This window comes from Aquarana catesbeiana, linkage group LG05 (assembly GCF_042186555.1).
Source record: "Aquarana catesbeiana isolate 2022-GZ linkage group LG05, ASM4218655v1, whole genome shotgun sequence".
NCBI lineage: Eukaryota > Metazoa > Chordata > Amphibia > Anura > Ranidae > Aquarana > Aquarana catesbeiana.
Window position 1 is genome coordinate 413,410,140 of NC_133328.1, and position 26,983 is coordinate 413,437,122.

Here is a 26,983-nt window from a genome sequence, read left to right on the forward strand (position 1 = left end):
GCAACTTTCTGGCTTTAAGAAACACTAAAAGAAATCAAGAAAAATAATTGTGGTGGCCAGTAACAGTTAGATTTATAGAACAAGCACAGGGAATAAATTATGGAATCACTCAACTCTGAGGAAAAAATGATGGAATCATGAAAAACAAACAAACAAAATTACACTCCAACACATCACTAGTACTTTGTTGCACCACCTCTGGCTTTTATAACTGCTTGCAGTCTGAGGCATTGACTTAATGAGTGATAAACAGTACTCTTCATCAACCTGGCTCCAGCCTTCTCTGATTGCTGTTGCCAAATCATCTTTGCAGGTTGGAGCCTTGTCATGGACCATTTTCTTTAACTTCCACCACAGATTTTCAATTGGATTGAGATCCGGACTGTTTGCAGGCCATGACATTGACCTTATGTGTCTTTCTTCAAGGAATTTTTTCACAGTTTTTGCTCTATGGCAAGATGCATTATCTTGATAAATGATTTCATCATCCCCAAACATCCTTTCAATAGATGGGATTAGAAAAGTGTCCAAAATTTCAATGTAAACCTGTGCATTTATTGAAGATTTAATGACAGCCATCTCCCCAGTGCCTTTACCTGACATGCAGCCCCATATCATAATTGACTGTGGAAATTTGCATGTTTTCTTCAGACAGTGGTCTGCATAAATCTAATTGGAACGGCACCAAACAAAAGTTCCAGCATCATCACCTTGCCCAATGCAGATTCGAGATTCATCACTGAATATGACTTTCATCCAATCATCCACAGTCCACGATTGCCTTTCCTTAGCCCATTGTAACCTTGTTTTTTTGTGTTTAGGTGTTAGAGATGGCTTTCTTTAAGCTTTTCTGTATGTAAATCCCATTTCCTTTAGGCAGTTTCTTACAGTTTGGTCACAAGTGTTGACTCCAGTTTCCTCCCATTTGTTCCTCATTTGTTTTGTTGTACATTTTCTGTTTTCAAGGCATATTGCTTTAAGTTTTCTGTCTTGACGCTTTGATGTCTTCCTTGGCCTACCAGTATGCTTGCCTTTAACCACCTTCCCATGTTGTTTGTATTTGGTCCATGTTTTAGACACAGCAGACTGTGAACAACCAACATCTTGTGCAACACTGCGTGATGATTTACCCTCTTTAAGGAGTTTGATAATCCTCTCCTTTTTTTCAATTAACATCTCTGGTGTTGGAGCCATGCTTCATGTCAGTCCACTTGTTGCAACAGCTCTCCAAGGTGTGATCACTCCTTTTTACCTACATACTAACAAGCAGATTTAATCTGTTGCAGGTGTTAGTGTTTGTAATGAAAATTTACAGGGTAATTCCATCATTTTTTCCTCAGAATTGAGTGATTCCATAATTTATTCCCTGTGCTTGTTCTATAAATCTAACTGTTACTGGCCACCACAATTATTTTTCTTGATTTCTTTTAGTGTTTCTTAAAGCCAGAAAGTTGCCATTTGAAATGCCTTTAGCCTCGGTTCACACCATTGGCGGCACGACTTGCAGGTCGCCTCACCGAGGCGACCTGCACACGACTGCCGGGGCGACTTGCAAAACGACTTCTGTATAGAAGTCTATGCAAGTCGCCCCAAGTCGCCCCCAAAGTCGTACAGGAACCTTTTTCTAAGTCGGAGCGACTTGCGTCGCTCCGATTAGAACGGTTCCATTGTACTGAACGGGACGCTACTTGTCAGGCGACCTAGGTCGCCTGACAAGTCGTCCCAGTGTGAACCGAGGCTAAGTTTTTGGCCATGTCTGTGATCTGCTTTTTTTTCTACAACAATAAACAACTGAAGGAACATCCTCAGGGACTGGTGATTCCATCATTTTTGCCAGGGGTTGTAGTAGTCTTCTTTTTCAGCATGGGCCCTGGCAAATTCTATGCAGGCTTTTTTGTGCATGGGCTTTAAGAGAGGCTTCCTTCATGGACAACACCCATGCATGCCATTTCTCTGCAGTGTACACTGTATTGTGTTAAGGGAAAGACTCACCCCAGTTTGGCCTTCTACTTCATTAGCTAACTACAGTGAACTTGCGGGGTGATTTTCTTGAACCCTTCTCATCAGAAGATGCTCCTGTTGAAATGTTAATTTCAGTTGGACGGCCTGTACTTCTGTCAGATGATTGCAGTTCCGCCTTTAAAAAATTTTGTATCACTTTTGCTACAGTATTTTGACTGATTAAGTATTTTGCTTCTGATATTTTGCTTCTTGTAGCCTTAACCTTTCTTGTGTATAAAATGATTTTTACATGACTTTCTCAGGCCTTGTGACATTTCTCTTCCATGTGGTGCCATTGCTGACTGCATGAAATGGGAAGGGGTTTCCTTTGTTAAAGAAGAAGTAAAGCTCGGCCCCGGACATAAACACCAGTATACTACATGCAGTAGGGCTTGTTATTATTACTTGCATTTGCCATCCAAATCTCTATATCTATAGTCAGATAAATATTAATCACAGCTACACTCTGGTGTATCTCTGGGTTGTCATGGTTGTTTAATTATTTAGATGGTATTTAATTCCTTTGAATTTAACAGCGAAATGATTCTTTAATCTGCATAAATATAAATTCGTTAGTGAAATCATTGGCTTTCTTAGCCAGGGGCATGCCATGTAGTAACATATCCAGAAATATTTGCATGCCTTCTTCAGCGTGGTTGTATTGCGTATTAGATGTCAAAGGTTATATTGGATGTTATGAAAATGTTGCTACTTCAAGAATTGTGTTTTCATTGAAGGACCTAGATCAGCTTTCTGGCAAATACATTTAAAAGTTGTAGGAAATATGAACATACTTTGGAAATTTGTCATATATACAACATTACATTTCTTTAGAAATACCAAATGTGGTGATGGTAAATGCAGACCAAGGGAATATGTATCTTGAAAATAACTTCAAATAAATTGACACTTCTGACAGCATTAAAGCCTGTATTATAGTGTAAAGCAGGGCACATCCCCTATACATTATTCTTTAATTACCTCTCTAGGGATTTTCTGTGTGATATATGAAGCAGCTGCGGAGCCCAAAGCACTCAAAGCTTTCCTTTGTCAGTGATCTATGTATTTGTAATATGGTTAAAAATCCTTTTCTATAGTGTTGGAGATCTACACACAGAAAACAGTCAAGTTCCTAAAAATAAAAAAAAATCACACTTTGTAGGGTAACGTGTTCTATCTGTAATATTTTTGTTACAATTCATCTATTTTTAGTATTTGACAATGCATAGTTTTATTTCTTTTCTTTTTGTTCACGTCAAACATTAGATAAATTCAGCGTTTGAAGAATTAGCACAATAGGAATCAAAAGAATTCTCTATTAGTAATACTTATGCAAATGTATCCTGCTGCTGGTGTAATTTTCTCGTGCGGCCATTCATTAGGCTGAAACCTGCAGATGATGATGATTATTTTCTATGTAATGTATATCCATGCATACCGTCGCATGTTGATTCATAGAATATTCGATTGCTTTAGGGCAGGGGTGTCCAACTCAATTTCATTGTAGGCCGCATCAGCATTATGGTTGCCCTTAAAGGGTCAGTTGTATCTTTAAGACTATATAAATTTGTACGTTTTATTTTAAATTAATGAAAAAAAGCCCTTGGTGTTGAGGGCCACATGAAATGGCCTGGCTGGCCGGGTTCAGCCTGCGGGCCTTGTGTTTGACACATGTGCTTTAGGGGATCAGGAAGAAAGTGTTTTCCCTGTTGTAGCAAATTGGGCAATGCTTTATAATGGGTTTTTTTGTCTTTCTCTGGATCAACTATGGGTTTAGGGTTCTGTGGGTACAAGTTTTTTAATGTTGTTGTGTGTTTGTTTTTTTTGTTTTTTTTTGTTTTTCGTTTTTTACCCTCTTGCTTGGTCTTCGTAGATATGTTTTTTTATTTTTTGGTAGCTGACTGAATATGTAACTGTGTGATACCATACCCTCTCATCATCTTAATAACCTGGCTACAGATGTTTTCTGTAGTCTTAACACACTTAACAGTTTTTTATGATAATACTGTTTGCACAGGACAGTAATGCATTTCTGTTAGGATCAGCAGGTCGATTTTACAATTCTAGAACAGATACAACAAACATTAATTTAAGCGATATCTAGAAAGATTATCTAGGCCATTTATGCTTCTATTTTACCTCTGCTAAGTCTACATAATGTACCCATTGCTTGTTCTATTTACAATACATGTATGTTTACTGAATTGCGGATTATTATGTCATTTATGTTGAAAATGATCAAATGTTTTTAGAGGTTATATGCCCATTATGTTTTATATGCGATTATACAACATAAATAAACATTATTTCCCATTCACTTGACTTTTTCCTTTGTGCTGCTGTGTGCTTCATATAAAGTCCCACTACTTGCTCCCCATTTTTTAATCAATGATAGGGATGGAGGCAGTTACCCCTTTGGTTCCTGCCTCATTCAAAGTCCCTAAACCCTCTTTTTTCTAATTTACAAACATATCAACAGTTTATTGAACAGGCCAAAAGCTAGAAAATAAGTTTGTTGGGGTTTAAATACATTTTAATGATTAGGGGCTTTAAGGGGTTAGGCGAAAGATTAAGAGGTTTATTTACTAAAGACAAATATACTGTGCACTTCAAATGCATTTCTTCCTCTAGGTCTGAGTGGAAGCTCTGACATGAGGGGAGGCTCTGCTGATTTCTATCAGCCAATCATGCACAAGTTAAAATGTTTATTTTCCTTGCATGTGATTAGGTATTCTTTGCAAAGTGAAGCTTTACCTCATTTACTAAGCTCTGGAGCAAGTGCACTTGTAGTGCACAGTATATTTTCCTTTAGTGAATCAACTCCTAAGGGTTGCATCAGGGTTTGTGACCCTCAAGAGGAGGTTAAACGTTTCTTGTTAGGGTAATTTTAAGTGCTGAGGGCTACATGTTTATGTGCAGATTGAGTTGAGTACTAATTTTTAACAGGTTATGATTTGGGGTTCAGGTAGGGAAAAGGTTAAAGTGGTTGTAAAGGCAGAAGGTTTCTGTCACGTACCTTGTGGACGAGCCCGACTTGCAGGGGATGGCCTCTCTTGCGGCTCCGACTCGAGGGCCCTGGTAGGGTATACAGGAAGCACAAGAGTCAGGAGTGGCACGAGTGCCTGGCAGGATCAACAGCAGGAGGTAGGTCTGGAACTCTGGAAACACTGTGCAGTGGAGATTAAGCTGATCTGGTAGGTAGACTGGAACACTGGTGCAGCAGACTGGAACTGGATAGCAGGCTGGAACACACAGGACAGCAGACTGGAACACTGGTGCAGCAGACTGGAACCACACAGCAGACTGGAACTGGATAGCAGGCTGGAACACACAGGACAGCAGACTGGAACACTGGTGCAGCAGACTGGAAGGTCAGACAAGCCGGATCGATAGCCAGGCGGACTGTAGATGAGCCAAAGGGTCAGGCAGAAGAGTGGTCAGACGAGCCGGGGTCGGATGCAGGCAGAAAGCAGGGATGGTCAGAGACAAGCCGGGATCAGATGCAGGCAGACAGCTAGGATAATCAGGAGCAAGCCGGGTCTAGTACAGGAAACAGGAAGTGTTCTCAGGAAGTGCACACGTAACGCTGTAGAGCAGACAGCAAGATTCTCATGTGACAGATCAGTTTAAATAGCCCGCCTGGTGCGCACGCGCATGCGTGCGACTGCCCGCACAGGGCGTCTGATACTGACAGGACTTTCCTGACAGTTTCTTATCTTAATACATTCTATGCATTAAGATAAAAAAACCTTCAGCCCCTCTTAATACTTACCTGAGCCCCATCTCTATTCAGCAATGTGCACGAGTGCCTCGGCCATCAGACTCCCTGACTGGCTGAGACACAGCAGCAGTGCCATTGGCTCCCGCTGCTGTCAATCAATGTCAGTTAGCCAATCAGGAGAGAGAGGGTGCGGGGCCAAACCAGGGCTCTGTGTCTGAATGAACTCACCGAGTTGCGGCTTGGCTCTGGTGCTTCCATAGCAAGCTGCTTGCTGTGGAGGCACTCAACAGGACAGGAGGGAGGGGCCAGGAGCACCAAAGAGCACCAAAGAGGGACCCGAGAAGAGGAGGATCCAGGCTGCTCTGTGCAAAACCATTTCACAGAGCAGGGAATTATAACATGTTTTGTTATTTTTAAAGAAGAAAACAAACTAGACTTTAGTATCGCTTTAACCCCTTCCCGACCAGCCGCCGCAGTTACACTGCGGGAGGTTGGCTCCCCTGCACGAGCTGTCATAGCTGTATGTCGGCTCTTTAAGACGCTTTAGCAGGCGCGCCCGATGGGCAACAGTGATCGCTCGTGACAGAGCGAGAACTGGGATCTGTGTGTATAAAGACACAAATCCCGGTTCTCTCAGGTGAGAGGAGACATAGCTTGTGTTTAGGAACACCGATCGGTCTCCTCTCCTAGTCAGTCCCATCCTTCCACAGTTAGAACACACCTAGGGAACACAGTTAACCCCTTGATCGCCCCCTAGTGTTAATTCCCTGCCAATGACATTTATACAGTAATCAGTGGCTATTTTTAGCTCTGATTGCTGTTTAAATGTCACCGGTCCCAAAAAAGCGTCAAAAGCATCCGATCTGTCCGCCGCATGTTGCAGTCACAATAGAAATTGCTGATTACCGCCATTACTAGTAAAAAATAAAAAAATAAAATAAAAATGCCATAAATCTATCCCCTATTTTGTACATGCTATAACTTTTGCGCAAACCAATCAATATACGCTTATTGCGATTTTTTTTTTTTTTTTTACCAAAAATATGTAGAAGAATACATATCGGCCTAAACTGAACAATTTTTTTTTTTCTAATTTGGGATATTTATTATAGCAAAAAGTAGGGGGCAGAGGGGGGCAAATCCTTCCGGGGCTGAAGTGGTTAAATTGGAGGGCCTTCTTAACAGTAAGGGTTATATTAGTATTTAGTTACCTTTTTTGGGGGGATATTGTTTTAAGTGTCGAACGCCCACTTCTAGTAACCAAGGCTACATTCACATTTGTGTTTTGCCCCAGTGTGAATGGCTGCGGCATGAATCTGCTAATTCCTGCTACTTTTTTTGACACCTGTGAATAGCTAGCTGCGGCTGCCAAGCCTGTACCTGCATTAATTGCTTTTGGATGCACTTTGTGTGTGTTCAGAAATCACTGGCTGTGTGGATAGCAATGTATACTGACAAATTTGTAAAAGAGAAGCCGCCTCTAGGTACAGATTGTTAAGTGTTTTTTTTATTGTTAAAAATGCCGATTGGCAACTTACATGGCATGAGGACAAAACATGCAGGAGGAAGCCGGCTAGCTCTTCCAACAATGGCCTTGGAAAGCACACCAGATGTTCTAATCCTTTCTCGCTATGCAAGGAGAAGCCTTTACAATCCACTACTATCCATGCTGTTGACTGCAATTACATGTAATCAGAGGGTGGAGATTCTCCGGTAAGGCCATCCCGCTGACACTGCAGGCCACGTGTGCATTCCAGCGCCATCTTTGGAAGATCTGCCCGGCTTTCTCTTGCACTCATTGGGTAGTACCGGACCCTGATGGCCATCATGTCATACCATCCAGCACAGCCTCTCGGACTATTCAAACTCAGATGTGCCTGTTTTGTCCTCATACCATGTGAGTTGCCAATCACCATTTTTAACAATAAAAAAACACTTTTTAACAGTCTGCACTTGGACGTGCCTTCTCTTTTGCCATTTTGTCTGTATACAGGGAGCCAACTTCTGCTCACCTGAAGAGCCGCCCTGGTGCTTGAACACTTTTGGACTATAAACCCTTTTATTCCATGGACATTGTTTGATTTCATATGACTTTTATGGTCTCCATAACTATTTTACTAGGGTATTAATGTGTTATAACCTGCAGTTGCCTATTTCCACCTCTGTACATTGGACAGCAATGTAAAGCTGTGGCCATCATCAACCTATCATTAAACTGTACAGGCTTCATAGTCGCAGCTAGGTCCGAACAGGTGTCAAAAACAGTAGCAGGAATCAGCAGATTCCGGCCACTGTCATTTGCGCTAGGGCAAAACGCCGGTGCAAATGTAGCTCTACTTTTCTTTTGTCCTTTTGGTAGGTGAGGGCACCAGTTTTTGTAATAAAATATTAGTACTGCAGTGTTGAAGAGATACAAAAATCTGTTGGTTGAGTCAGCAAATACTGTGTGCATGTAACACTGAAATTTAGTTTTCAGGTGGAGTTGAACTTAGAAGTGAACCTTTGAGCAGCAGGTGCTTATATATTATCAGGAAAATAACATTATTATCAAGGTTAGCTAGAGCTGGAAGATTGAGTTATTTTAAAAACTAAAAGCAACCAGGCACCATTTAAAGCAAAATGTTTGAGGAGTCTACATATCACTGCTTGGTGTTATTACAAACCCACTTTGACACCTTATGAAGGAATGTGAGCTGATCCAACATACCGGGTGTGTCATATAAATTATCACTTTACAATAATGCAGGGTTTGACAAATTTTCTTGGAATGTAGGAGCCAGCTAAAAAAGTTAGGAGCCAGTTTTTTGGCTGCTGATTTTCCAGCATGCTCGTCTGACAGAAGCCAGCCAAACAGCCGGCTTCTTTTGGACCGGCTGCCATACACACGGGCCGGATGGCGGCCAGTTTTTATTGAGTTGATGGTGTGATGGGCAGCAGCTCACTAGGGAGGGACAGTATGGTGTTTCATTTTTCCAAAGATGTGATTTTCATATGACTTTGCTTACGCCCCGAGTCTCAGTGATGTAAAAGATATATATGCCAAATTTCAAGAAGATTGGATAATATTTAGGGGTTGTACACATTGATCACTTTTATCAAAGCAAAGTCTGTGGGCTTCACTTGATAAAGAGTCATATATAACAATGCTGGATGAAGAAAGTCCAGTTCAAGGCTTTCTAGAACGAGTGAAAATGGTTAACTACATCCAAAATGTCCTAAAAGACGGAAGTCATCCAAGAGAAGACTACAAAGAATTATTACCACTCTCAGGAGGTTGGTCTAAAAATGACTTCAGTTTCAGGATCCCAGGGGCACTGCATCAAGCGAGGTGGATGGCAAAGGCAATATATGCACTTAAAATTGTCCTCTTCACTAAACAGTTGAATATTCCTCAACGACAATTGAAAGGAATGAAACAGGTTGCACATTTTGTCAGCCTCCTATATGTTCGCTTTTGGCATGAGGCAATTGTAAGTCGATGAGCTCCAAAGAATGATTTGGATATGCTACAGCTTTTGAGCACTTATCCAGATGCAGACGTCAAAAAAAGTGCTCTCACAGTTGCTAAGAGACAACTTTGGTATCTGTCAGAAACAAACGTAGGATTGGCTTTTTTGGATGAACGTATTCCTCAGGCTGTTAAGGAAAATATGACTAAAAATTTAGAAACCAAACCTGCAAAGAAAAGAAGTGAAACGATTATAGGGTAAAAACATGGTTTTTGAAGGAAAAGGTCTGAGCCATTTCGTTACTAATAAAACGGACGTTCTTTGAATTGTTTGGGATCCACGACGTGACCGAATACTGCAGTGATTCTCTAAGAAGCCATGTGAATGCTCTTAAGGTTGTCAATGTTACTGCAGAAAGAGGAATTTCTCTGATAAAAAAGTATAATGAATCGGTCAGGGATAAACAACAAAAACAATTCTTGTTGAGGGTAGTCGAGCATCACAGAAAAGTCATCACCAAGCGAACAAAACAAGGAATTGCATCGTTCAAAGTTGATTAATATAACACGTGTTTTGCCTATCCTATTAATCTTAGTGTATAGTTTTAATAGTATTTCTAGTTTGTGATTTCTAGTTTTCCCAATAAATGTAATTAACATTGAAAAAATCGTATTTTTTGCCTACTTTTACAAAACAGATCAAAGTGTGCAACCTCTAAATATTATCCAATCTTCTTGAAATTTAGCATATATATCTTTTACATCACTCAGATTTGGAGCGTAAGGAAAGTCTGCAAAAATGTTAGTTTATTTTTTTCCATTAGAAAATGAAACGCCCTAAGGGACAGTGCAGAAAGGTGGGGGCGACAGGAGATCCAGTAACTAATGCCACCTTAGGTCCCTTTTTCACACGGGCGCCTCTGCTAAGCAGAATCCGCTTGCTCAGTAGGGGGGATTTCTCCGCTTATCCCTGCTGAGCAGGCGGATGACAGGTCCTGTCCGCTCTGCTGTGCAGAGCAGATACAGCCTGCTCTCCTCTATGGGGCAATCGGATGGAAACAGATCACCTGTCCATTTCAATCCGATCCGCCAAATGGATGGAAAATAGGACTACCATCCGTCTATTTTTGGCGGACAGGATCGGATGGCAGTGGGTGTCAGCGGACATGTCAGCTGACATCCGCCGCTCAATAGAGGGGATTGAAGGGTCCGATCAGGTCCGCCTGAAAAACTGACAGGCAGACCTGATCAGATCACCTGTGTGAAAGGGGCCTTCGGCTGTGTGTTTGTGGCATGGCGGGGGAGAATGAAAAATAAAAAATTTCAATGAAAAGGAAAAAAAAATAAAAACTGTTTCCTTCTTTGCGGGGTATAAATGAAACAGAGGCTGTTTCAACTAGCTGCACCACACTCCCTGTCAACTCACCGTTAAGCAAGTCTCTTCTCTTGGGAAGGAGATGGGCGGACAGTGAGAACAGGTACGGGAAACACCTTAGTGACTGCTTGTCACAGCCACCACAAGAGGGTGCCAGTTCCCCAATCTAAACTGCCGGCACGGCATCTTAGTGGCGTATGGGGACAAGTGGCATATCGCTAATTTTTAGTTTCCAATGCGACCTGCCTCCAGGGGTTTGTCGAGCCCTGCAATAATGTATAGTGCAAATATGCAAACATTGTTAACAATACGGAACATATCAGGAGGTATGAAGTCTCTACTTAGAGGAGGTCCCATTCCCCCTTGTAAAAACAACACAATAAAACTTTGAAGTTTCTGGTTTTTGGCCAACATATGTAATCCAGCTACCAGCATCAAGGGTTGTCCTGTCTTGTAAGTCCTGAAATTTAACTTTAATCAAAACACTGAGCAAAGTGGAAAGAAAATGGATCCCTAAGTCTTGAAAGTATAGTTTTATGGAAGCTATAATTGCTAGAATTACAGCGGTTGATAGTGGCAGCACCCGCGCTCCTCCTGCCGCGCTCCGGTGCCCTCCGCCGGAGCTGTCGGCAGCGGCGGAGGTGATCGGATGTTGCTCCTTCCTTGGCACGGAGACAAGTGAGGGGAAGATGGGCCCCCACCCATCTCCATACCATTGCAGGGCGGAAGAGACATCAAAACATCACTTCCGCCCATAGCTCTTAAAGGGCCTTATTTTTTTTATATATTTTTTTTTTTAAATGACAAATTATTTGTTTTTTTATTGCATTTTAGTGTAAATATAAATATGACATCTGGAGTCTTTTTGACTCCAGATCTCATATTTAAGAGGTCCCGTCGTGCTTTTTTTTTCTATTACAAGGGATGTTGACATTCCTTGTAATAGGAATAAAAGTGACAGAATTGTTTTTTTTTTAAAAAAAGAACAGTGTAAAAATAAAAGGTAAAATAAGAAAAAAAAATTTTTTAAACGTGCCCCATCCCGCCGAGCTCACGTGCAGAAGCGAACGCATATGTAAACTGTGTTCAAACCACACATGTGAGGTATCGCCGTGATCGGTAGAGTGGGAGCAATAATTCTAGCCCTAGATCTCCTCTGTAACTCAAAACATGCAACCTGTAGAATTTTTTAAACGTCGCCTATGGAGATTTTTAAGGATAAAAGTTTGTCGCCATTCCACGAGCGGGTGCCATTTTGAAGCATGACATGTTGGGTATCAATTTACTTGTCATAACATTATCTTTCACAATATAAAAAAAAAATTGGGCTAACTTTGTCTTTCTTATTTTTTAATTCAAAAAAAGTGTATTTTTTCCAAAAAAGGTGCGCTTGTAAGACCAGTGTAACAGAAAGTATTGCAACGACCGCCATATAATTCTCTAGGGTGTTAGAAAAGAAAATGTATAATGTTTGGGGGATTCGAAGTGATTTTCTAGCAAAAAAAAAAAACAGTTTTTAACTTGTAAATGACAAATCTCAAGGCTTGGTCCTTAAGTGGTTAAAATGGCAATTGAAATGTCATCCAGGTTATAGTAACTCCACTCTGACATGCTTTGGATGGTTTGGCAGAGGTCCTTTGTGATTAAAAAGGACAGGTAGTGACATCCAGTACCTACAGTGCCTTGCAAATGTATTTACACCCCCTTGGCATTTTTCATGTTTTGTTGCCTTGCAACCTGGAATTAACAAGGATTGTTTGAGGATTTGCATCATTTAATTTACAGAACATGCCCACAACTTTGAAGATTTTTTTTATTATTGTGAAGCAACAAATAGGACAAAATAACAGAAAAAGTGAATGTGCATAACTATTCACCCCCCTAAAGTCAATACTTTGTAGAGCCACCTTTTGCGGCTATCACAGCTCCAGGTTGCTTTGAGCTTGCCACATCTTACCACTGGGATTTTTGCCCATTGCTCCTTGCAAAACTGCTCCAGCTCCTTCAAGTTGGATGGTTTGCGCCTGTGGACAGCAATCTTTAAGTCTGACCACAGATTTTCTATTGGATTGAGGTCTGGGCTTTGAATGACTAGGCCATTCCAACACATTTACATGTTTCCCCTTAAACCACTCAAGTGTTGCTTTAGCAGTGTGTTTGGGGTCATTGTCCTGCTGGAAGGTGAACCTCCGTCCTAGCCTCAAATTACACACAGAGTGGTTTTGCTCAAGAATATCCCTGTGTTTAGCACCATCCATCTTTCCCTCAACTCTGACCAGTTTCCAAGTCCCGACTGCTAAAAAAAAACATCCCCACAGCATGATGATGCCACCACCATGTTTCACTGTGGGGATGGTGTTCTTTGGGTGATGTAATGTGTTGGGTTTGCGCCAAACATAGCATTTTCTTTGATGGCCAAAAAGTTAAATTTTAGTCTCATCAGACCAGAGCACCTTCCTCTATACATTTTGGGAGTCTCCCACATGCCTTTTTGCAAACTCAAAACGAGCCACTTTGTTTTTTGCTGAAAGTAATGGCTTTCTTCTGGCCACTCTGCCATAAAGCCCAACTCTATGGAGCGTACGGCCTATTGTCGTCCTATGTACAGATACTCCAGTCTCTGCTGTGGAACTCTGCAGCTCCTTCAGGGTTACCTTAGGTCTCTGTGCTGCCTTTCTGATTAATGCCCTCCTTGCCCGGTCTGTGAGTTTTGGTGTGCGGCCGTCTCCTGGCAGGTTTGCTTATGTGCCATGTTCTTTCCATTTGGTTATGATAGATTTGATGGTGCTCCTAGGGATCATCAAACATGATAACCTAACCCTGACTTGTACTTCTCAACAACATTGTCCCTTACTTGTTTTGAGAGTTCCTTGGTCTTCATGGCAGTGTTTGGTTAGTGGTGCCTCTTGCTTACGTGTTGCAGTCTCTGGGGCCTTTCAAAAAAGTGTGTATGTAATGACAAATCATGTGACACTTATATTGCACACAGGTGGACATCATTTCACTAATTATGTGACTTCTGAAGGTTATTGGTTGCTCCAGAGCTTTTTTTGGGCTTCATAACAAAGTGGGTGAATACATACGCACATGCCAATTATTAGTTTTTTATTTCTAAAAATAGTTTTATGCATATATTTTTCTAATTTTACTTCACCAACTTAGACTATTGTGTTCTGATCCATCATATAATTCAGATTAAAAAACATTGAACTAAAGGCTGTAATGTAACAAAATAGGTAAAAAGCCAAGGGGGTAGATACTTTTACAATATTTCACAATTGTTGTACCTATGTTTGCAGTAACATGTCCTTTTGAAGGCTGTATTACTTCCCTTTTTCTATCCACATCCTGTTGTGATATTGCTATTATCGTTGAAAAATGATGGTCAGTTTGTGGTAATGTGGCATTTGAAGAAACTTGGTCATTAAAATTCATTATATGTTACTATATATAGATCGACATACTCTTCTATTCACTCACTCAGATTTTTTCTTCCAGTTGGCAGTTGAAACAGAAAAGTACAACATAGCCATGAAAATGTCTTCTTCTGAAGATGTGAACGAAGTGATGGCACACATTGGCACATGTCTTCGAAAGATATTCCCAGGATTATCGCCTATGTAGGTATCATTACATAAAACCGATCGATCACTAAAACTATGTTTTGTGTTTTCATTAATGCATATGTATATGGGATGTATGTTTAAAGGGAAACCTATAATTTTTTTTTGGCAATATTCAATACATTTTTTTTTTTTTTTGTAATTTAATTTTTATATACATTTTTTATACAAAAGAAAGATTACACAGCCGTAGTACGACCATGTTCAGATGGCAAATCCGAATAATGGATCGCTCCAAGTAATACAATACAGACAGTTTCATATATACAGTGGGGCAATAATTATTTAATCCCATACAGATTTTTTAATTTTGCCCACTTACAAAGAAATAAAGGGTCTATAACTGTTACCATAGGTGTATTTTAAATGATAGAGACAGACCAAACCAAAAATCTAGAAAAAACACATGATACAAATGTTATAAATTAGCTTGCAGTTCAGGGAGTGAAATAAGTATTTGATTCCTAAGCAAGACATGACTTAGCACTTGGTAGAGAAACCCTTGTTTGTTACCAGGTTTGTACACATCTCAGGAGGAATTTTGGTCCACTCTTCTTTACAGATCTTTTTTAAATCCTTAAAGTGATTGTAAAGTCACATTTTTTTAGTTCAAAATAATAAACATAATCTACTTACAGCAGTGGATTTGCACAGAGCAGTCCACATCCTCCTCTTCTCGGGTCCCTCTTTGGCTCGCCTGGCCCCTCCCTCCTGACTGGTGCCCCCACAGCAAGCAGCTTGCTATGGGGGCACCCGAGCGGAGCCACAGCTCCCTTTGTCCATTCAGACACTGAGCTGTGGCCTGCCCTGGCCCCGACCACTTTCTTGCCTCATTGGCTGACTAAATTTAATTGACAGCAGCAGGAGCCAATGGCGCCGTGCTGCTATCTCACCCAATGAGGAGGGGAGTCCTGGGCAGTCCAGACACTGCTAAAACATCACAGGATCTAGATGAACCTCAGGTAAGTATGAGGGGGGCTGCTGCATAAGAAGGCTTTTTATCTTAATGCATAGAATGCATTAAGGTAAAAAAAAAACCTGCCTTTACAATCACTTTAAAGTTTCTTGGCTGTCGCTTGGCAACTCCAAACTTCAGTTTCCTCCACAAATGTTCTATAGAATTAAGGTCTAGGGACTGGCTAGGCCACTCTGACATTAATGTGTTTCTTCTTGAGCCACTCCTTTGTTGCCTTGGCGGTATGTTTTGGGTCATTGTCTTGCTGGAAGATCCATTCATGACCCATCTTAAGTGTACTGCCTGAGGGAATGATCTCATCCAAGATTTTACAATAAATGGCCCCGTCCATTGGCCCCTCAGTGTGGCAAAGTGGGCCTGTACCTTTAGCAGAGAAGCAGCCCCAAAAGCATGATGTTTCCACCTCTGTGCTTGACTGTAGGGATGGTATTTTTTGGGTCATAGTCAGCATTTTTCTTCATCCAATCAGGACAAGTTGAGTTACTGCCAAAGAACTCCATTTTGGTCTCATCTGACCATAGAACTTTCTCCAAATCCTTATCTTAATCATTTAGATGTTCATTGGCAAACTTCAGGCATGTGCCTTCTTGAGGAGGGGGACCTTGTGGGTGCGGCAGGATTCCAATCCTTGGCAGCATATTGCGTTGCCAATGGTTTGTTTGGTGACTGTGATCCCAACTGCCTTGAGATCATTCACAAGCTCCTCCCAGGTAGTTCTGGGCTGATCCCTCACTTTTTTTCATGATCATTCTTACCCCATGAGGCAAAATCTTGCATGGAGCTCCAGACCAATGGCGATTGATGGTTGCTTTGTATTTGTTTCAAATATGGGGATCAAATATTTATTTTACTCGCTGAACTGCAACTCAATTTATAACATTTGTATCATTTTTTTTTCAGGTTTTTTGGTTGATATTCTGTCTCTATCATTTAAAATACACCTATGATAAAAAATGATAGACCCTTCGTTTCTTTAAGTGGCAAACTTACAAAATTTGCAGGGGATCAAATAATGATTTCATTATTTTCTCCACTGTATGTATAAATGTGTGTATGTATATGTATGTGTATGTGTGTGTGTGTGTGTGTGTGTGTATATATATATATATATATATATATATATATATATATATATATATATATATATATATATATATAAAACTTCACACACTATCTCACAAAAGTGAGTACACCCCCCACATTTTTGTAAATATTTTTTATTATATCTTTTCATGTGAAAAAACTGAAGAAATTACACTTTGTTACAATGTAAAGTAGTGAGTGTAGATTTGCTGTCCCCTCAAAATAACTGTAGTGTCTATTTTGTGTGGCCACCATTATTTTCCAGCACTGCCTTAACCCTTTTGGGCATTCACCAGAGTTCACAGTTTGCCACTGGAGTCCTCTTCCACTCCTCCATGCCGACATCACGGAGCTGGTGGATGTTGGGGACCTTGCGCTCATCCACCTTTCGTTTGAGGATGCCCCACAGATGCTCAATAGAGTTTAGGTTTGGAAACATGCTTGGCCAGTCCATCACCTTTACCCTCAGCTTCTTTAGCAAGGCAGTGGTCATCTTGGAGGTGTGTTTGGGATCGTTATGTTGGAATACTGCCCTGCGGAACAGTCTTTGAAGGGAGGGGATCATGCTCTGCTTCAGTATGTCACAGTACATGTTGGCATTCATGGCTCCCTCAATGAACTGTAGCGCCCCAGTGCCGGCAGCACTCATGCAGGGCCTGACCATGACACTCCCACCATCATGCTTGACTCTAGGCAAGACACACTGGTCTTTGTACTCCTCACCTGGTTGCCACCACACACGCTTGACACCATTTGAACCAAATAAGTTTTATCTTGGTCTCATCAGACCACAGGACATGGTTCCAGTAATCCATGTCCTTAGTCTGCTTGTCTTCAGAAAACTGTTTGCGGGCTTTCTTGTGCATCATCTTTAAAAGAGGCTTCCTTCTGGGACGACAGCCATGCAGACCAATTTGATGCAGTGTGCGGCGTATGGTCTGAGCACTGACAGGCTGACCCCCCACCCCCTCAACCTGTGCAGCAATGCTGGCAGCACTCATATGTCTATTTCCCAAAGATGACCTCTGGATATGACGCTGAACACGTTGCACTCAACTTCTTTTGTCGACCATGGCGAGACCTGTTCTGAGTGGAACCTGTCCTGTTAAACTGCTGTATGGTCTTGGCCACCAGTTTCAGGGTCTTGGCAATCTTCTTATAGCCTAAGGCATCTTTGTTTGTTTGTTTGTTTTTTCAGATCCTCAGAGAGTTCTTTACTATGAGGTGTCATGTTGAACTTCCAGTGACTAGTATGAGAGTGAGAGCGATAACACCAAATTTAACACACCTGCCCCCCATTCACACCTGAGACCTTGTAATACTAATGAGTCACATGACACCAGGGAGGAAAAATGGCTAATTGGGCATTTTCATTTAGGGGTGTACTCACTTTTGTTGCCAGCGGTTTAGACATTAATGCCTGTGTGTTGAGTTATTTTGAGAGGACAGCAAATTTACACTGTTAAACAAACTGTACACTCACTAATTTACATTGTAGCAAAGTGTCAGTTCTTCAGTGTTGTCACATGAAAAGATATAATAAAATATTTACAAAAATGTAAGGGGTTTACTTTTTTTTTTTTTCTCGTGAGTGTGTGTGTGCGTGCGTGCGCGCGCGCGCATACATACCCGGTAAAATAAGTATTGAACATATCACCATTTTTCTAGGTAAATATATTTCTAAAGGTGCTATTGACATGAACTTTTCACCACATGTCGGTTACAACTCATGCAATCCATACATACAAAAAATAACAAAACAAATAAGTTCAGAAATTAAGTTATGTGTAATAAAATAGAATAACACAGGGAAAAATGATTAAACACGCTAACTGAACTTTATTAAATCCTTTGTTGGTAATGACAGCTCCAAGATGCCTCCTGCATGGAGAAACTGGTTGCATGCATTACTCAGGTGTGATTTTGGCCCATTCTTTCACACAAAGTCTTCAAATCTTGAAAGTTCCGTGGGCCTCTCCTATGAACTCTGATCTTTAGTTTTTTCTGTAGATTTTCTATTTTTTATTCAAGTCAGGCTGGACCATTTAGCAGCTTTATTTTCTTTCTTTGAAACCAGAGAGTTTCCTTGGCTTTGTGTTTGGGATCATTGTCCCACTGAAATGTCCACCCTCGTTTCATCTTCATCATCCTCGTAGATGGCAGCAGATTCTTGTCAAGAATGTCTTGGTACATTTTTCCATTCATCCTTCAGATATGAAATTTGCCAGTACCATATGCTGAAAAACAGCCCCACACCATGACGGTTCCTTCTCCAAACCTCACTGTTGGTATGGTGTTTTTAGGGTGATGTGCAGTGCCATTTGACCTCCAAACATGATGGTGCGTATTATGGCAGCGAAAGGGTTAAATTCTGGTCTCATTTGACCAGAGTGTATTCTTCAAGTATTTTAAAGGCTTCTCTAATGTTGTGTAGCAAAGTTTAAACGAGCTTCAATGTGCTTTTTCTTCAGCAATGCACGGTGAGCGTGCATACATCACATGGCGGTTGAGTGTATTACTTATTGTTTTCTTTGAAACAATTGTGCCTGCCAAATCTAGGTCTTTCTGAAGCTCTTCACAAGTGGTTCTTGGCTCTTGGACAACTACTCTTCTGATAATTCTTTTCACTCCTCCTTTTGCGAGGGGCACCTGGTTGTGGCCAGTTTATAGTGAAATAATGTTCTTTCCTCTTTCAGATTATGGCCTCAATGGTGCGCGCTGGAACATTCAGAAGTTTAGAAATCCTTGTGTAACCAATGCAATCAGTTTTTACCAATGAAGTTCTTCGGAAAGCTCTTTGCTTTTACCCATCATAAAATGTTTCTTGTGTGACACCTTGGTAATGAGACACCTTTTTATAGGCCATCAGTTGAGACTGAACCAGCTGATATTAATTTGCAGTGACAAGGGGCAGGATTGCTTTCTAATTACTGATAGATTTCAAATGGTGTCTTGGCTTTCCATGCTTTTTTGCACTTTCATTTCTTCATGTGTTCAATACTTTTTCCCTGTGTCATTCCATTTTATTACACATAACTTAATTTTCTAACATATATGTTTTGGTTTCTTTGTATGTATGGATTGCATGGGTTGTTACTGACATGTAGTGAACCTAGGACATGCATACCTGTATATACATACCTGGGGATACAAACAGAAGTTTTTTTATTGGCTTGTAATCAAGAAAACATCTGTTGTGAATAAATGGTGTACAGAAAAATGTAGCTCAACAAACATGGTGTGAAAAAGCCCCAATTCCCCATTCACATTTTGCATGAATTTTCAAGTGGGTGATTTTCAAGTGATTCTGCAGGTTGCGCATAGTGCCCTATGCACGTTTGTTACAGCAAAGAAGCTCAAGAACCAAATTTTGGCCCTGCGTTGAGTGCTTTTTTACATGTGCGATTTGCCATGTGACAATTGTAGCAAAATCACACAGCATCGGGGAGCCATTAAGGATGAATGGCACCCCATTGTACATTTTGCCACAATTTTTAGCATGCGCTTCCTATTTTCCCAAGTGTGAAGGGGCCTTAGGGTCAAAAGGTATTAATACTTCAATAAAATGAATGATCAGGCATGTCATTTGCTAGAAAGGCTGGTGTTCCAGGAAGTATTTTGTATATTGGTATTTTCTTATGTGGTTTATTCATTGTCGAATAGCTCACTTTTAGTGTAAACATTCACTGCAGCTTTTACATTGACCACTTTACCTGTAGTCTTTCGTCAGTAATAACCATGCCTGTGCAGGCTGGGGCCAAAGATGGGCTCTCTTGTAAGGGTTGAGGCAGAGCAGACTGCGAGCCTCACCCCTCCATTTTGGAAACATGTTGTCACTGACTGGATTCATAACCCAGTTGTTCAAGTTCTGTTGCTATACTTGCTACTGCCTACCTTAAACAGCTTGCAACATCACTTCAGAGTCACTTTTCTTTGTCTGGATAGGCATAAAAACTTTAGCTGTGTAATTTTATGGCAAGCATATGCAAATGACTTTGCCTTTAAAGTGCTTCTGACTACTGCTTCACAATCTAATTTACATAAATTTTCCTTACACTGTATGAAAGATGTTTTCCAACTGTCTTTAGGACAAATTAGGGACCGTCTTTTTTTTTTTTTTTTTTTTTTTTTACCTCATTTCCCCTTATACGATTAGGTGGCCTTGCAGCTAAAATTCAGTATAACAAAAGGAAGGAAGAACAATACACACTCACACTACTCTGTTGTCTCTTGCAAGACTGACCAGGGAGTGGAAGCAGTGAGCACCGAAGTCAGTTATCTGCCTTGTTTTGCTGTGCAAGGGAGAAGTGTTGCCTCTTGCACCAATGTGTCCATTGTATTAGGTCAACAAATGAGGTTGAGAAGTAGCCAGGGTGTTGCTAAGAATAATGGTGGATATTTCAGAGAGAGAAAGCAGGGTAGACGGGCAGAGATGTCCTCAAGGCAGTGTGACACCAGTCCAGGGGGATGATGAATCACCTCCTCAGATAAACTGAAGAATAATATAAATACAGTGAACCTCAAAAAAGATAGGGAAAAAGAGGGAGGTGTAGGATTGAATTTGAAAAATGTTTTGCGGGGATAGGAGGATTCCAACTACACCTCACTTTTGTCCACAGGGTCTGGGTGAGTGAGTCCAGTGGGAGATGGCAGCTGGAGAAGCAGAGTCAGATTACTGAAACCAGGTTTCAGTTATGGCAAAGAGGTTAAAAGAACTGAAGATAAAAAAAGTTTATGGACAGAGGTGAGCTTGTTACAGACAGAGGGAGCATTCCAGAGTGCATAAATAAGGGGGCCGATTCTTGGTAGCAGGGGAATAGAAACTAGACTGCATGGATGTTTCTGCTGCCAGAAGAAGTGTGCTAGTTGTGGAGTTGAAAGTTTGGTAGTAAAGGGCCCAGATTAGGAAGATTATCCACAGAAGTCGGGAGAAGCAGGAGGGTGAGTGAAGCAAGGTCAAGGGGAGATTTATGAGCGCACAAGTCCCACTATCCTTGAGTTTGTCAGCATATGGGTTCAATATTCGCACTAGCTGGAAGAGGGCATGAATGAGGGTCATATAAAGTCATGTGATAAACTAAGTAGACCTCATGGAAATTGTTGATTTTTACAACATAATTAAACAGACAAATATAGATTTTTAAATCTCCCAATGTGCCACGTTAAAACACACAAATGCAAAAAATATATACATTAAGCATTATTTGGTAAAGATGTTTTTGGGGAAATTTACTCCATTAGAATCTGAATTAATTAGAATCTTTAAATGTGGACACTGTTTTTTTTTTTTTTTTTTTATATGGATGTTTTAGCATGGCACGTTGGGTGATTTAATTTACAGAAGTTTTGAGTGCTGCTGCTTTTCTTTGTAGTTTATTGGTGAGCGTGAAGATGATTAATTCATTTGTAAATATAAATCTTTATTCAAATACTTCCTACAGATAAAGGTGATATACTTGAATGGTAACACAATAAAAATGTGCCTTTTTAATTATTTATTTATTTATTTATTTATTTTTTATTTTTTTTTTTTTTTCCACTTCAGCGAAAATTTTCCGAGAGACATTATTTCAACTTTATGTGTCAAACTTTATCTCTTCTCCTTTTTCACATCATTGTGGATTGTTTCCGTCACATCTTTATTATTTTTCCCTTCTAGGATATTCTTAAATATTTTTAAAAACCGGCGACAAACCGCCTTCTATAATTATAAACCCTATTATTATCTTATTCTCTCTCAGTTCCTCTTATTTCCCCCCACCCCCCCTCCCCCTCCCCTGTGTCTGGTCCGTTCCTTTATGTTATTTATTTATCCACTTGGCTCTGCACCTGTTCTTTCTTTTATCCTATCTAAATAAATATCCGAGACTTTGTAGTTTTTCCAACTTTCCCATCTACTATTATCCCCTTTCTCTCCTCCTTCCATTTTGTAGTGATAATCTATTTCCTTTAGCCAGTTTCTAATGTCTGGTTTTCCACTTTTTAGCCAATTCTTGGGAATTAAGGCCTTGGCCGCATTCAGGAGGTTAGGTATTATTGATTTTCTATATTGTTTCTTAGGTTTATTGTAGATATGGAAGAGGCATGTCCAAATATTTTGTTCTATTTCTTCTCCAGTTATATTCTTTATGTTGTTTAACACTTCCTTCCAGTACTCCATTATTATTGGGCATTCCCACCATATGTGTATGATCGTTGCTATTTGGCCACATTTTCTCCAACACAAGGAGGTTCTATCTTGATGGAATCTGTGTATTCTTACTGGGGTCATATACCATCTTGATACTAGTTTATAATTCATTTCTATGGTCTTCATGTCCCAGGCCTTATTATATCCCATTTCTATCATTTTTTCCACTTTTTGGTTATCTATTTTTAAATTCATTTCTTTTTCCCATTGATTTATATATTCTGGTCTTTCTTGTGCTTCCAAATCTGTCAGTATACTATAAATTTTTGATGTTCCGTTTTTTAATGGTGTTTCATTGCTACATAGCTTTTCCAGTGCAGTTAATTTTGTTTCATCTCTCAGTGGGTGTGGTATTGTGCTTACTAGGTGCCTTATTTGAATATAATTCCATTCATTCATCTTCCATCCATTCCTTTCCTCTATTTCTACTCGTGTTCTTATTTTGCCATTTCTAGTGATATCTTTCAGTCGTGGGTTACCTATTCCTTGAATTTCAAATATTTCCCTCCCAGGGGTGAAGAGATTTGATCCTGTGAGTGCTAATAGTGGTGAATTATATTTCCATTCATTCTTTAAGTGAATGGTGTCCCAAATTTTAAATACATTTTTTGTTATTTCGTGCGTGTCGGTGTCCAATATTCTATATTTCCGTGGAATCCAAATATTCTTATGTAGTGTGGCTCCACTTATTGTGTTTTCCATTTCCACCCATTTTTTTTCATTTTTCTCATTTGTCCACTCTAACATTCGTGTTAAAACTATGGCTTTATAGTACCTACTTATATCTGGGACGGCAAGACCCCCATGCTCCTTTTTCCTTGTGATCAGCGTGTATTTAATTCTTGGTTTTTTATTAAGCCATATGTATTTTAGCAGGATTGTTTTAATTATTTTAAAAAAGCTCTGCGGGATTTTTACTGGTAACATCTGTAATCTGTAATTTATTTTAGGTAATATCGTCATCTTAAACATATTTATTCTTCCAATCCATGAAAGTGGCTGTATTCTTAACTTTTTCATTTCTTCTTTGACCTCATTGATCAGTGGAATAAAGTTTGCCTGATAAATTTTTTCGACTCTAGGAGTTATTTTAATTCCAAGGTAATTGAGTTCTTTTACCCAAGTGAATGGGAATTCTTTTTGTAAAAACTGAACTTCCTTTTCCTCTAGACCTATGTTTAATATTTCCGTTTTTATTGGATTAATTTTGAAGTTTGACAGTTCTCCGTATTTTTTAATTTCTTTCAGTATGTTTGGGAGTGACACTCTTGGGTTGGATACGTACATCAAGATGTCGTCCGCGTAGGCAGCGATCTTATGCTCTTTTCCTCCTAGTTTCGCTCCTTCTACCTCTTTGTTATTGCGGAGTGTTACTAATAGTGGTTCTAAGGCCAATACATATAATAGTGGAGACAGTGGACAGCCTTGCCGTGTTCCATTGTGCATCTTAATTTTTGGAGAGAGTCTACCGTTTACTTTTACGACTGCTGTCGGGCCATTATACAAATTTGTTATCCACTTCATCATTTTTGTCCCAATACCCAAGTGCCGCAATGTATCCATCATGAAACCCCAGTCTACCCTGTCAAATGCTTTTTCTGCATCCAATGACAGGAATAGAACTGGGGTCTCATTCTGCACCTTCTTGTGCAACATCAATAATGATTTTAGGCTGTTGTCCCGCCCCTCTCTCCCCGGGACAAAACCAGTTTGGTCCGGGTTGATCCACAGTGGGATTAGTTTTTTTATCCTAGTGGCCAGGATCTTGGAGTACAGCTTCGTATCAGCGTTCAATAGGGCTATTGGCCTGTAGCTTGAGCAGTTAACTTTGTCTTTCCCTTCTTTTGGTAGTATTGTAATATGAGCTAATAACGATTCACTTCTTATTTCTTCATCTTCCCCTAAGGAATTCATATATTCTAATAGTTTTGGAGTCAGCTGTTCTTCAAATTTTTTATAGTATTTGACCGTAAACCCGTCTGGTCCTGGGCTTTTTCCTACGGGAGTTTCCTTTAATGCCAGTTTTACCTCTTCATGCGTAATATTTTTTTCCAATTCTTCTAGTTGGTCTATTTTTAGTTTTGGTAAGTTTGCTTTTTTTAAATATTCTTGTATCTTCTTTGTTCTTGTATTCGCTTCTTTCCAACTTTCCTGTCCTTTTATTGCATAAAGGGAGCTGAAGTATTTTTGAAATGTTATCGCTATATCTGTGGTTTTATTTACCACTTCTCCTTTTTCATTTTTGATCTTCTCAATGTAATTCAAAGACTTCTTTTTTTTTACCAGATTTGCTAGGTATTTTCCTGGTTTATTAGCCCATTTATATTTTTCTTGTACTACTCTGTTGTAGTCCTTCCTTTCTTCTTGTTCCATCCAGTCTTTTAATTGCTCTCTCTCTTGAGATAGTAGGCCGAAGATTTTGTTGTTTACTTGATTTTTGTGTTTTCGTTCCAATTCATAAATTTCTTTAATTATTTGTTGCATGTTTGTTTTCCTTTCCTGTTTTTTTCTTGCCCCTATAGCTATTAACTTGCCCCTAATAACAGATTTATGCGCCTCCCATATTGTTGCTTTCGATACTTCTGGTGTATCGTTTTCTTCAAAATATCTTTTAATTTCTTCTATGATGCTTATTTCGGTCTCACTGTCTTCTAATAAAGTTTCGTTGATTCTCCATGGACCCCTTTCAAGGACTTCTCCTTTTATTTTCATTCTCAAGATTACTGGGCTGTGATCTGAGGCGGTTATTATGCCTATTTTTGTTTCTTCTATTTCTTCCAAGTTTCTATGTTCGACCATGATGTAATCCAATCTGGAGTAAATTTTGTGTACTGTTGAGTAGAATGTGTAGTCCTTTGTGCTGGGGTGCTGAATTCTCCAAGGGTCTATTAGTTGTTGTTCATATAATGTTCTTTTTAATTTCTTTAGTTGATTTACCTCTTTGTCCCTTACTCTTGAGGTACTGTCCATTTTATTATCCATGCTGAAGTTGAAGTCTCCAGCTAGTATTAATTTCCCTTGCTTGAATTCCATTAGTATTTTAATTATATCTATCAAATATTTTTTAGGGTTCTTATTAGGACAGTAGACATTGGCCAATGTATATTTTACCCCATGTATAGTTCCTGTAATAAAAAGATATCGACCCTCCGGGTCTATTTTCCTTTGATCTATTAGAAAACGTACATTTTTCCCTATACCGATGGCTACTCCTTTGGCCCTTCTTATTGGCGAGTCTCCTTGATACCATGTTGGTATGTTTCTTGAATAAATTTTGGCACTTGAGTTTTGGGTTATATGCGTCTCCTGTAGGAAAATTATTTCTGCTTTACTTTTTTCTAGTTCTCGGAGGATGATATTTCTCTTCCCTGGGGAATTTAGTCCTCGGACATTGTAAGAGATTATTTTTATGCTGTTTACATTTTCCATTCTTGTGCCTTTTCTTCCCCGCCCGTCCTCCGGCCCTCCCCCCCACGCGGTCCCCCTAGGAGACCGGATGGAGGGGACACCCAGCGGACGCACGGGGTCTCCTCATCTCTTGTCTCAGAATAGGTGTGCCTATGTAACCACTCATGTGACTCAGACCTCTCCCTCCCCACCCTCCCTCCCCCTCCCCTCCCTCCTCCCACCCTCCCCCTCCCTTTTTTCTGATATGGGTTTTTTACCCCCATATTCTCTAGAGCTGAGAGCATTTTACTTTGTTTTGTGGGGCACGCTCTGCCCCCTCTGCTCTATTTATTGTGAGGCGGAGCTCTGTAAGACACCCTATTACCCCCCTGCCTAAGCACTAATAGGGCGACCCCCTGTCCACTCCGTGAGTCCCTGTCTCCCTCTTTAATTATTTAGATGTAATTTATGTACTGTGGAAAAAGGAAGTACAAACTTGGCATCAGAAGATGGTATTGCCCTGTAGCAGAAATTACTTCCTCTAGGCATTTTGTATAACTGTCCACCAGTCTCTGACATCGATTTTGGGAAATGTTTGACTACTTTTCCATGTAAATTCCTTCAGTTTCAAGTTGATTGTGGGTTTTCTTTCATTAACTGCTCATTTCAAAATCCCTCTACAAAGTTTCAATGGGAATCAAATCAGGGCTTTGACTAGGGTAGTCCATAACATATTTTTTTTAAGCCATTCCTTGGTGGATTTGTTATTGTGTTTTAGATTGTTAGCTTCAACTTTTGCACAGATGGCCTCACACTCTCATCAAGCTCACTCTGACATGATGTATAGTTGGCTAGATGACTGTGGGTTTCCCAGGCCCTGAAGTAGCAAAGCAAACCCGAACATACCATTTTCACCATCATGCTTCACAGTTGTTTTAAGCTGGGTTCACACTATTGCGAATTGAATGCGGGTCTCCCCGCATCCAATTTGCATGTCTGGAGATTGTGACCGGTTCACACATCTCCGGAGCTTCTCTAATGCGAATTTCACAGGAGTCCTGTGCGTCTTCTGGTCCGTTTTAGGTCAGAATTCAGCCAAAAATTTGGACTGAAATCGGACCTGAATCCGTGAACAGGGATGCACTGGACCCATGCTGTGAGCCACTTCGTGCGGCAGTG

The 26,983-nt window shown here is 40.2% G+C and overlaps 1 protein-coding gene across 2 annotated transcripts in view; it reads left to right on the top strand.

The window, feature by feature from the left end:
• The window catches only part of CARMIL1 (capping protein regulator and myosin 1 linker 1), a 475,715-nt gene that overhangs the window by 224,182 nt on the left and 224,550 nt on the right, over nucleotides 1–26,983 (top strand). For both annotated transcript variants that reach the window (XM_073631176.1, XM_073631177.1), the window contains exon 5: nucleotides 14,044–14,165. In XM_073631176.1, coding sequence (XP_073487277.1) covers nucleotides 14,044–14,165 — 122 coding nt within the window. The remainder of the gene's footprint in view (nucleotides 1–14,043; nucleotides 14,166–26,983) is intronic.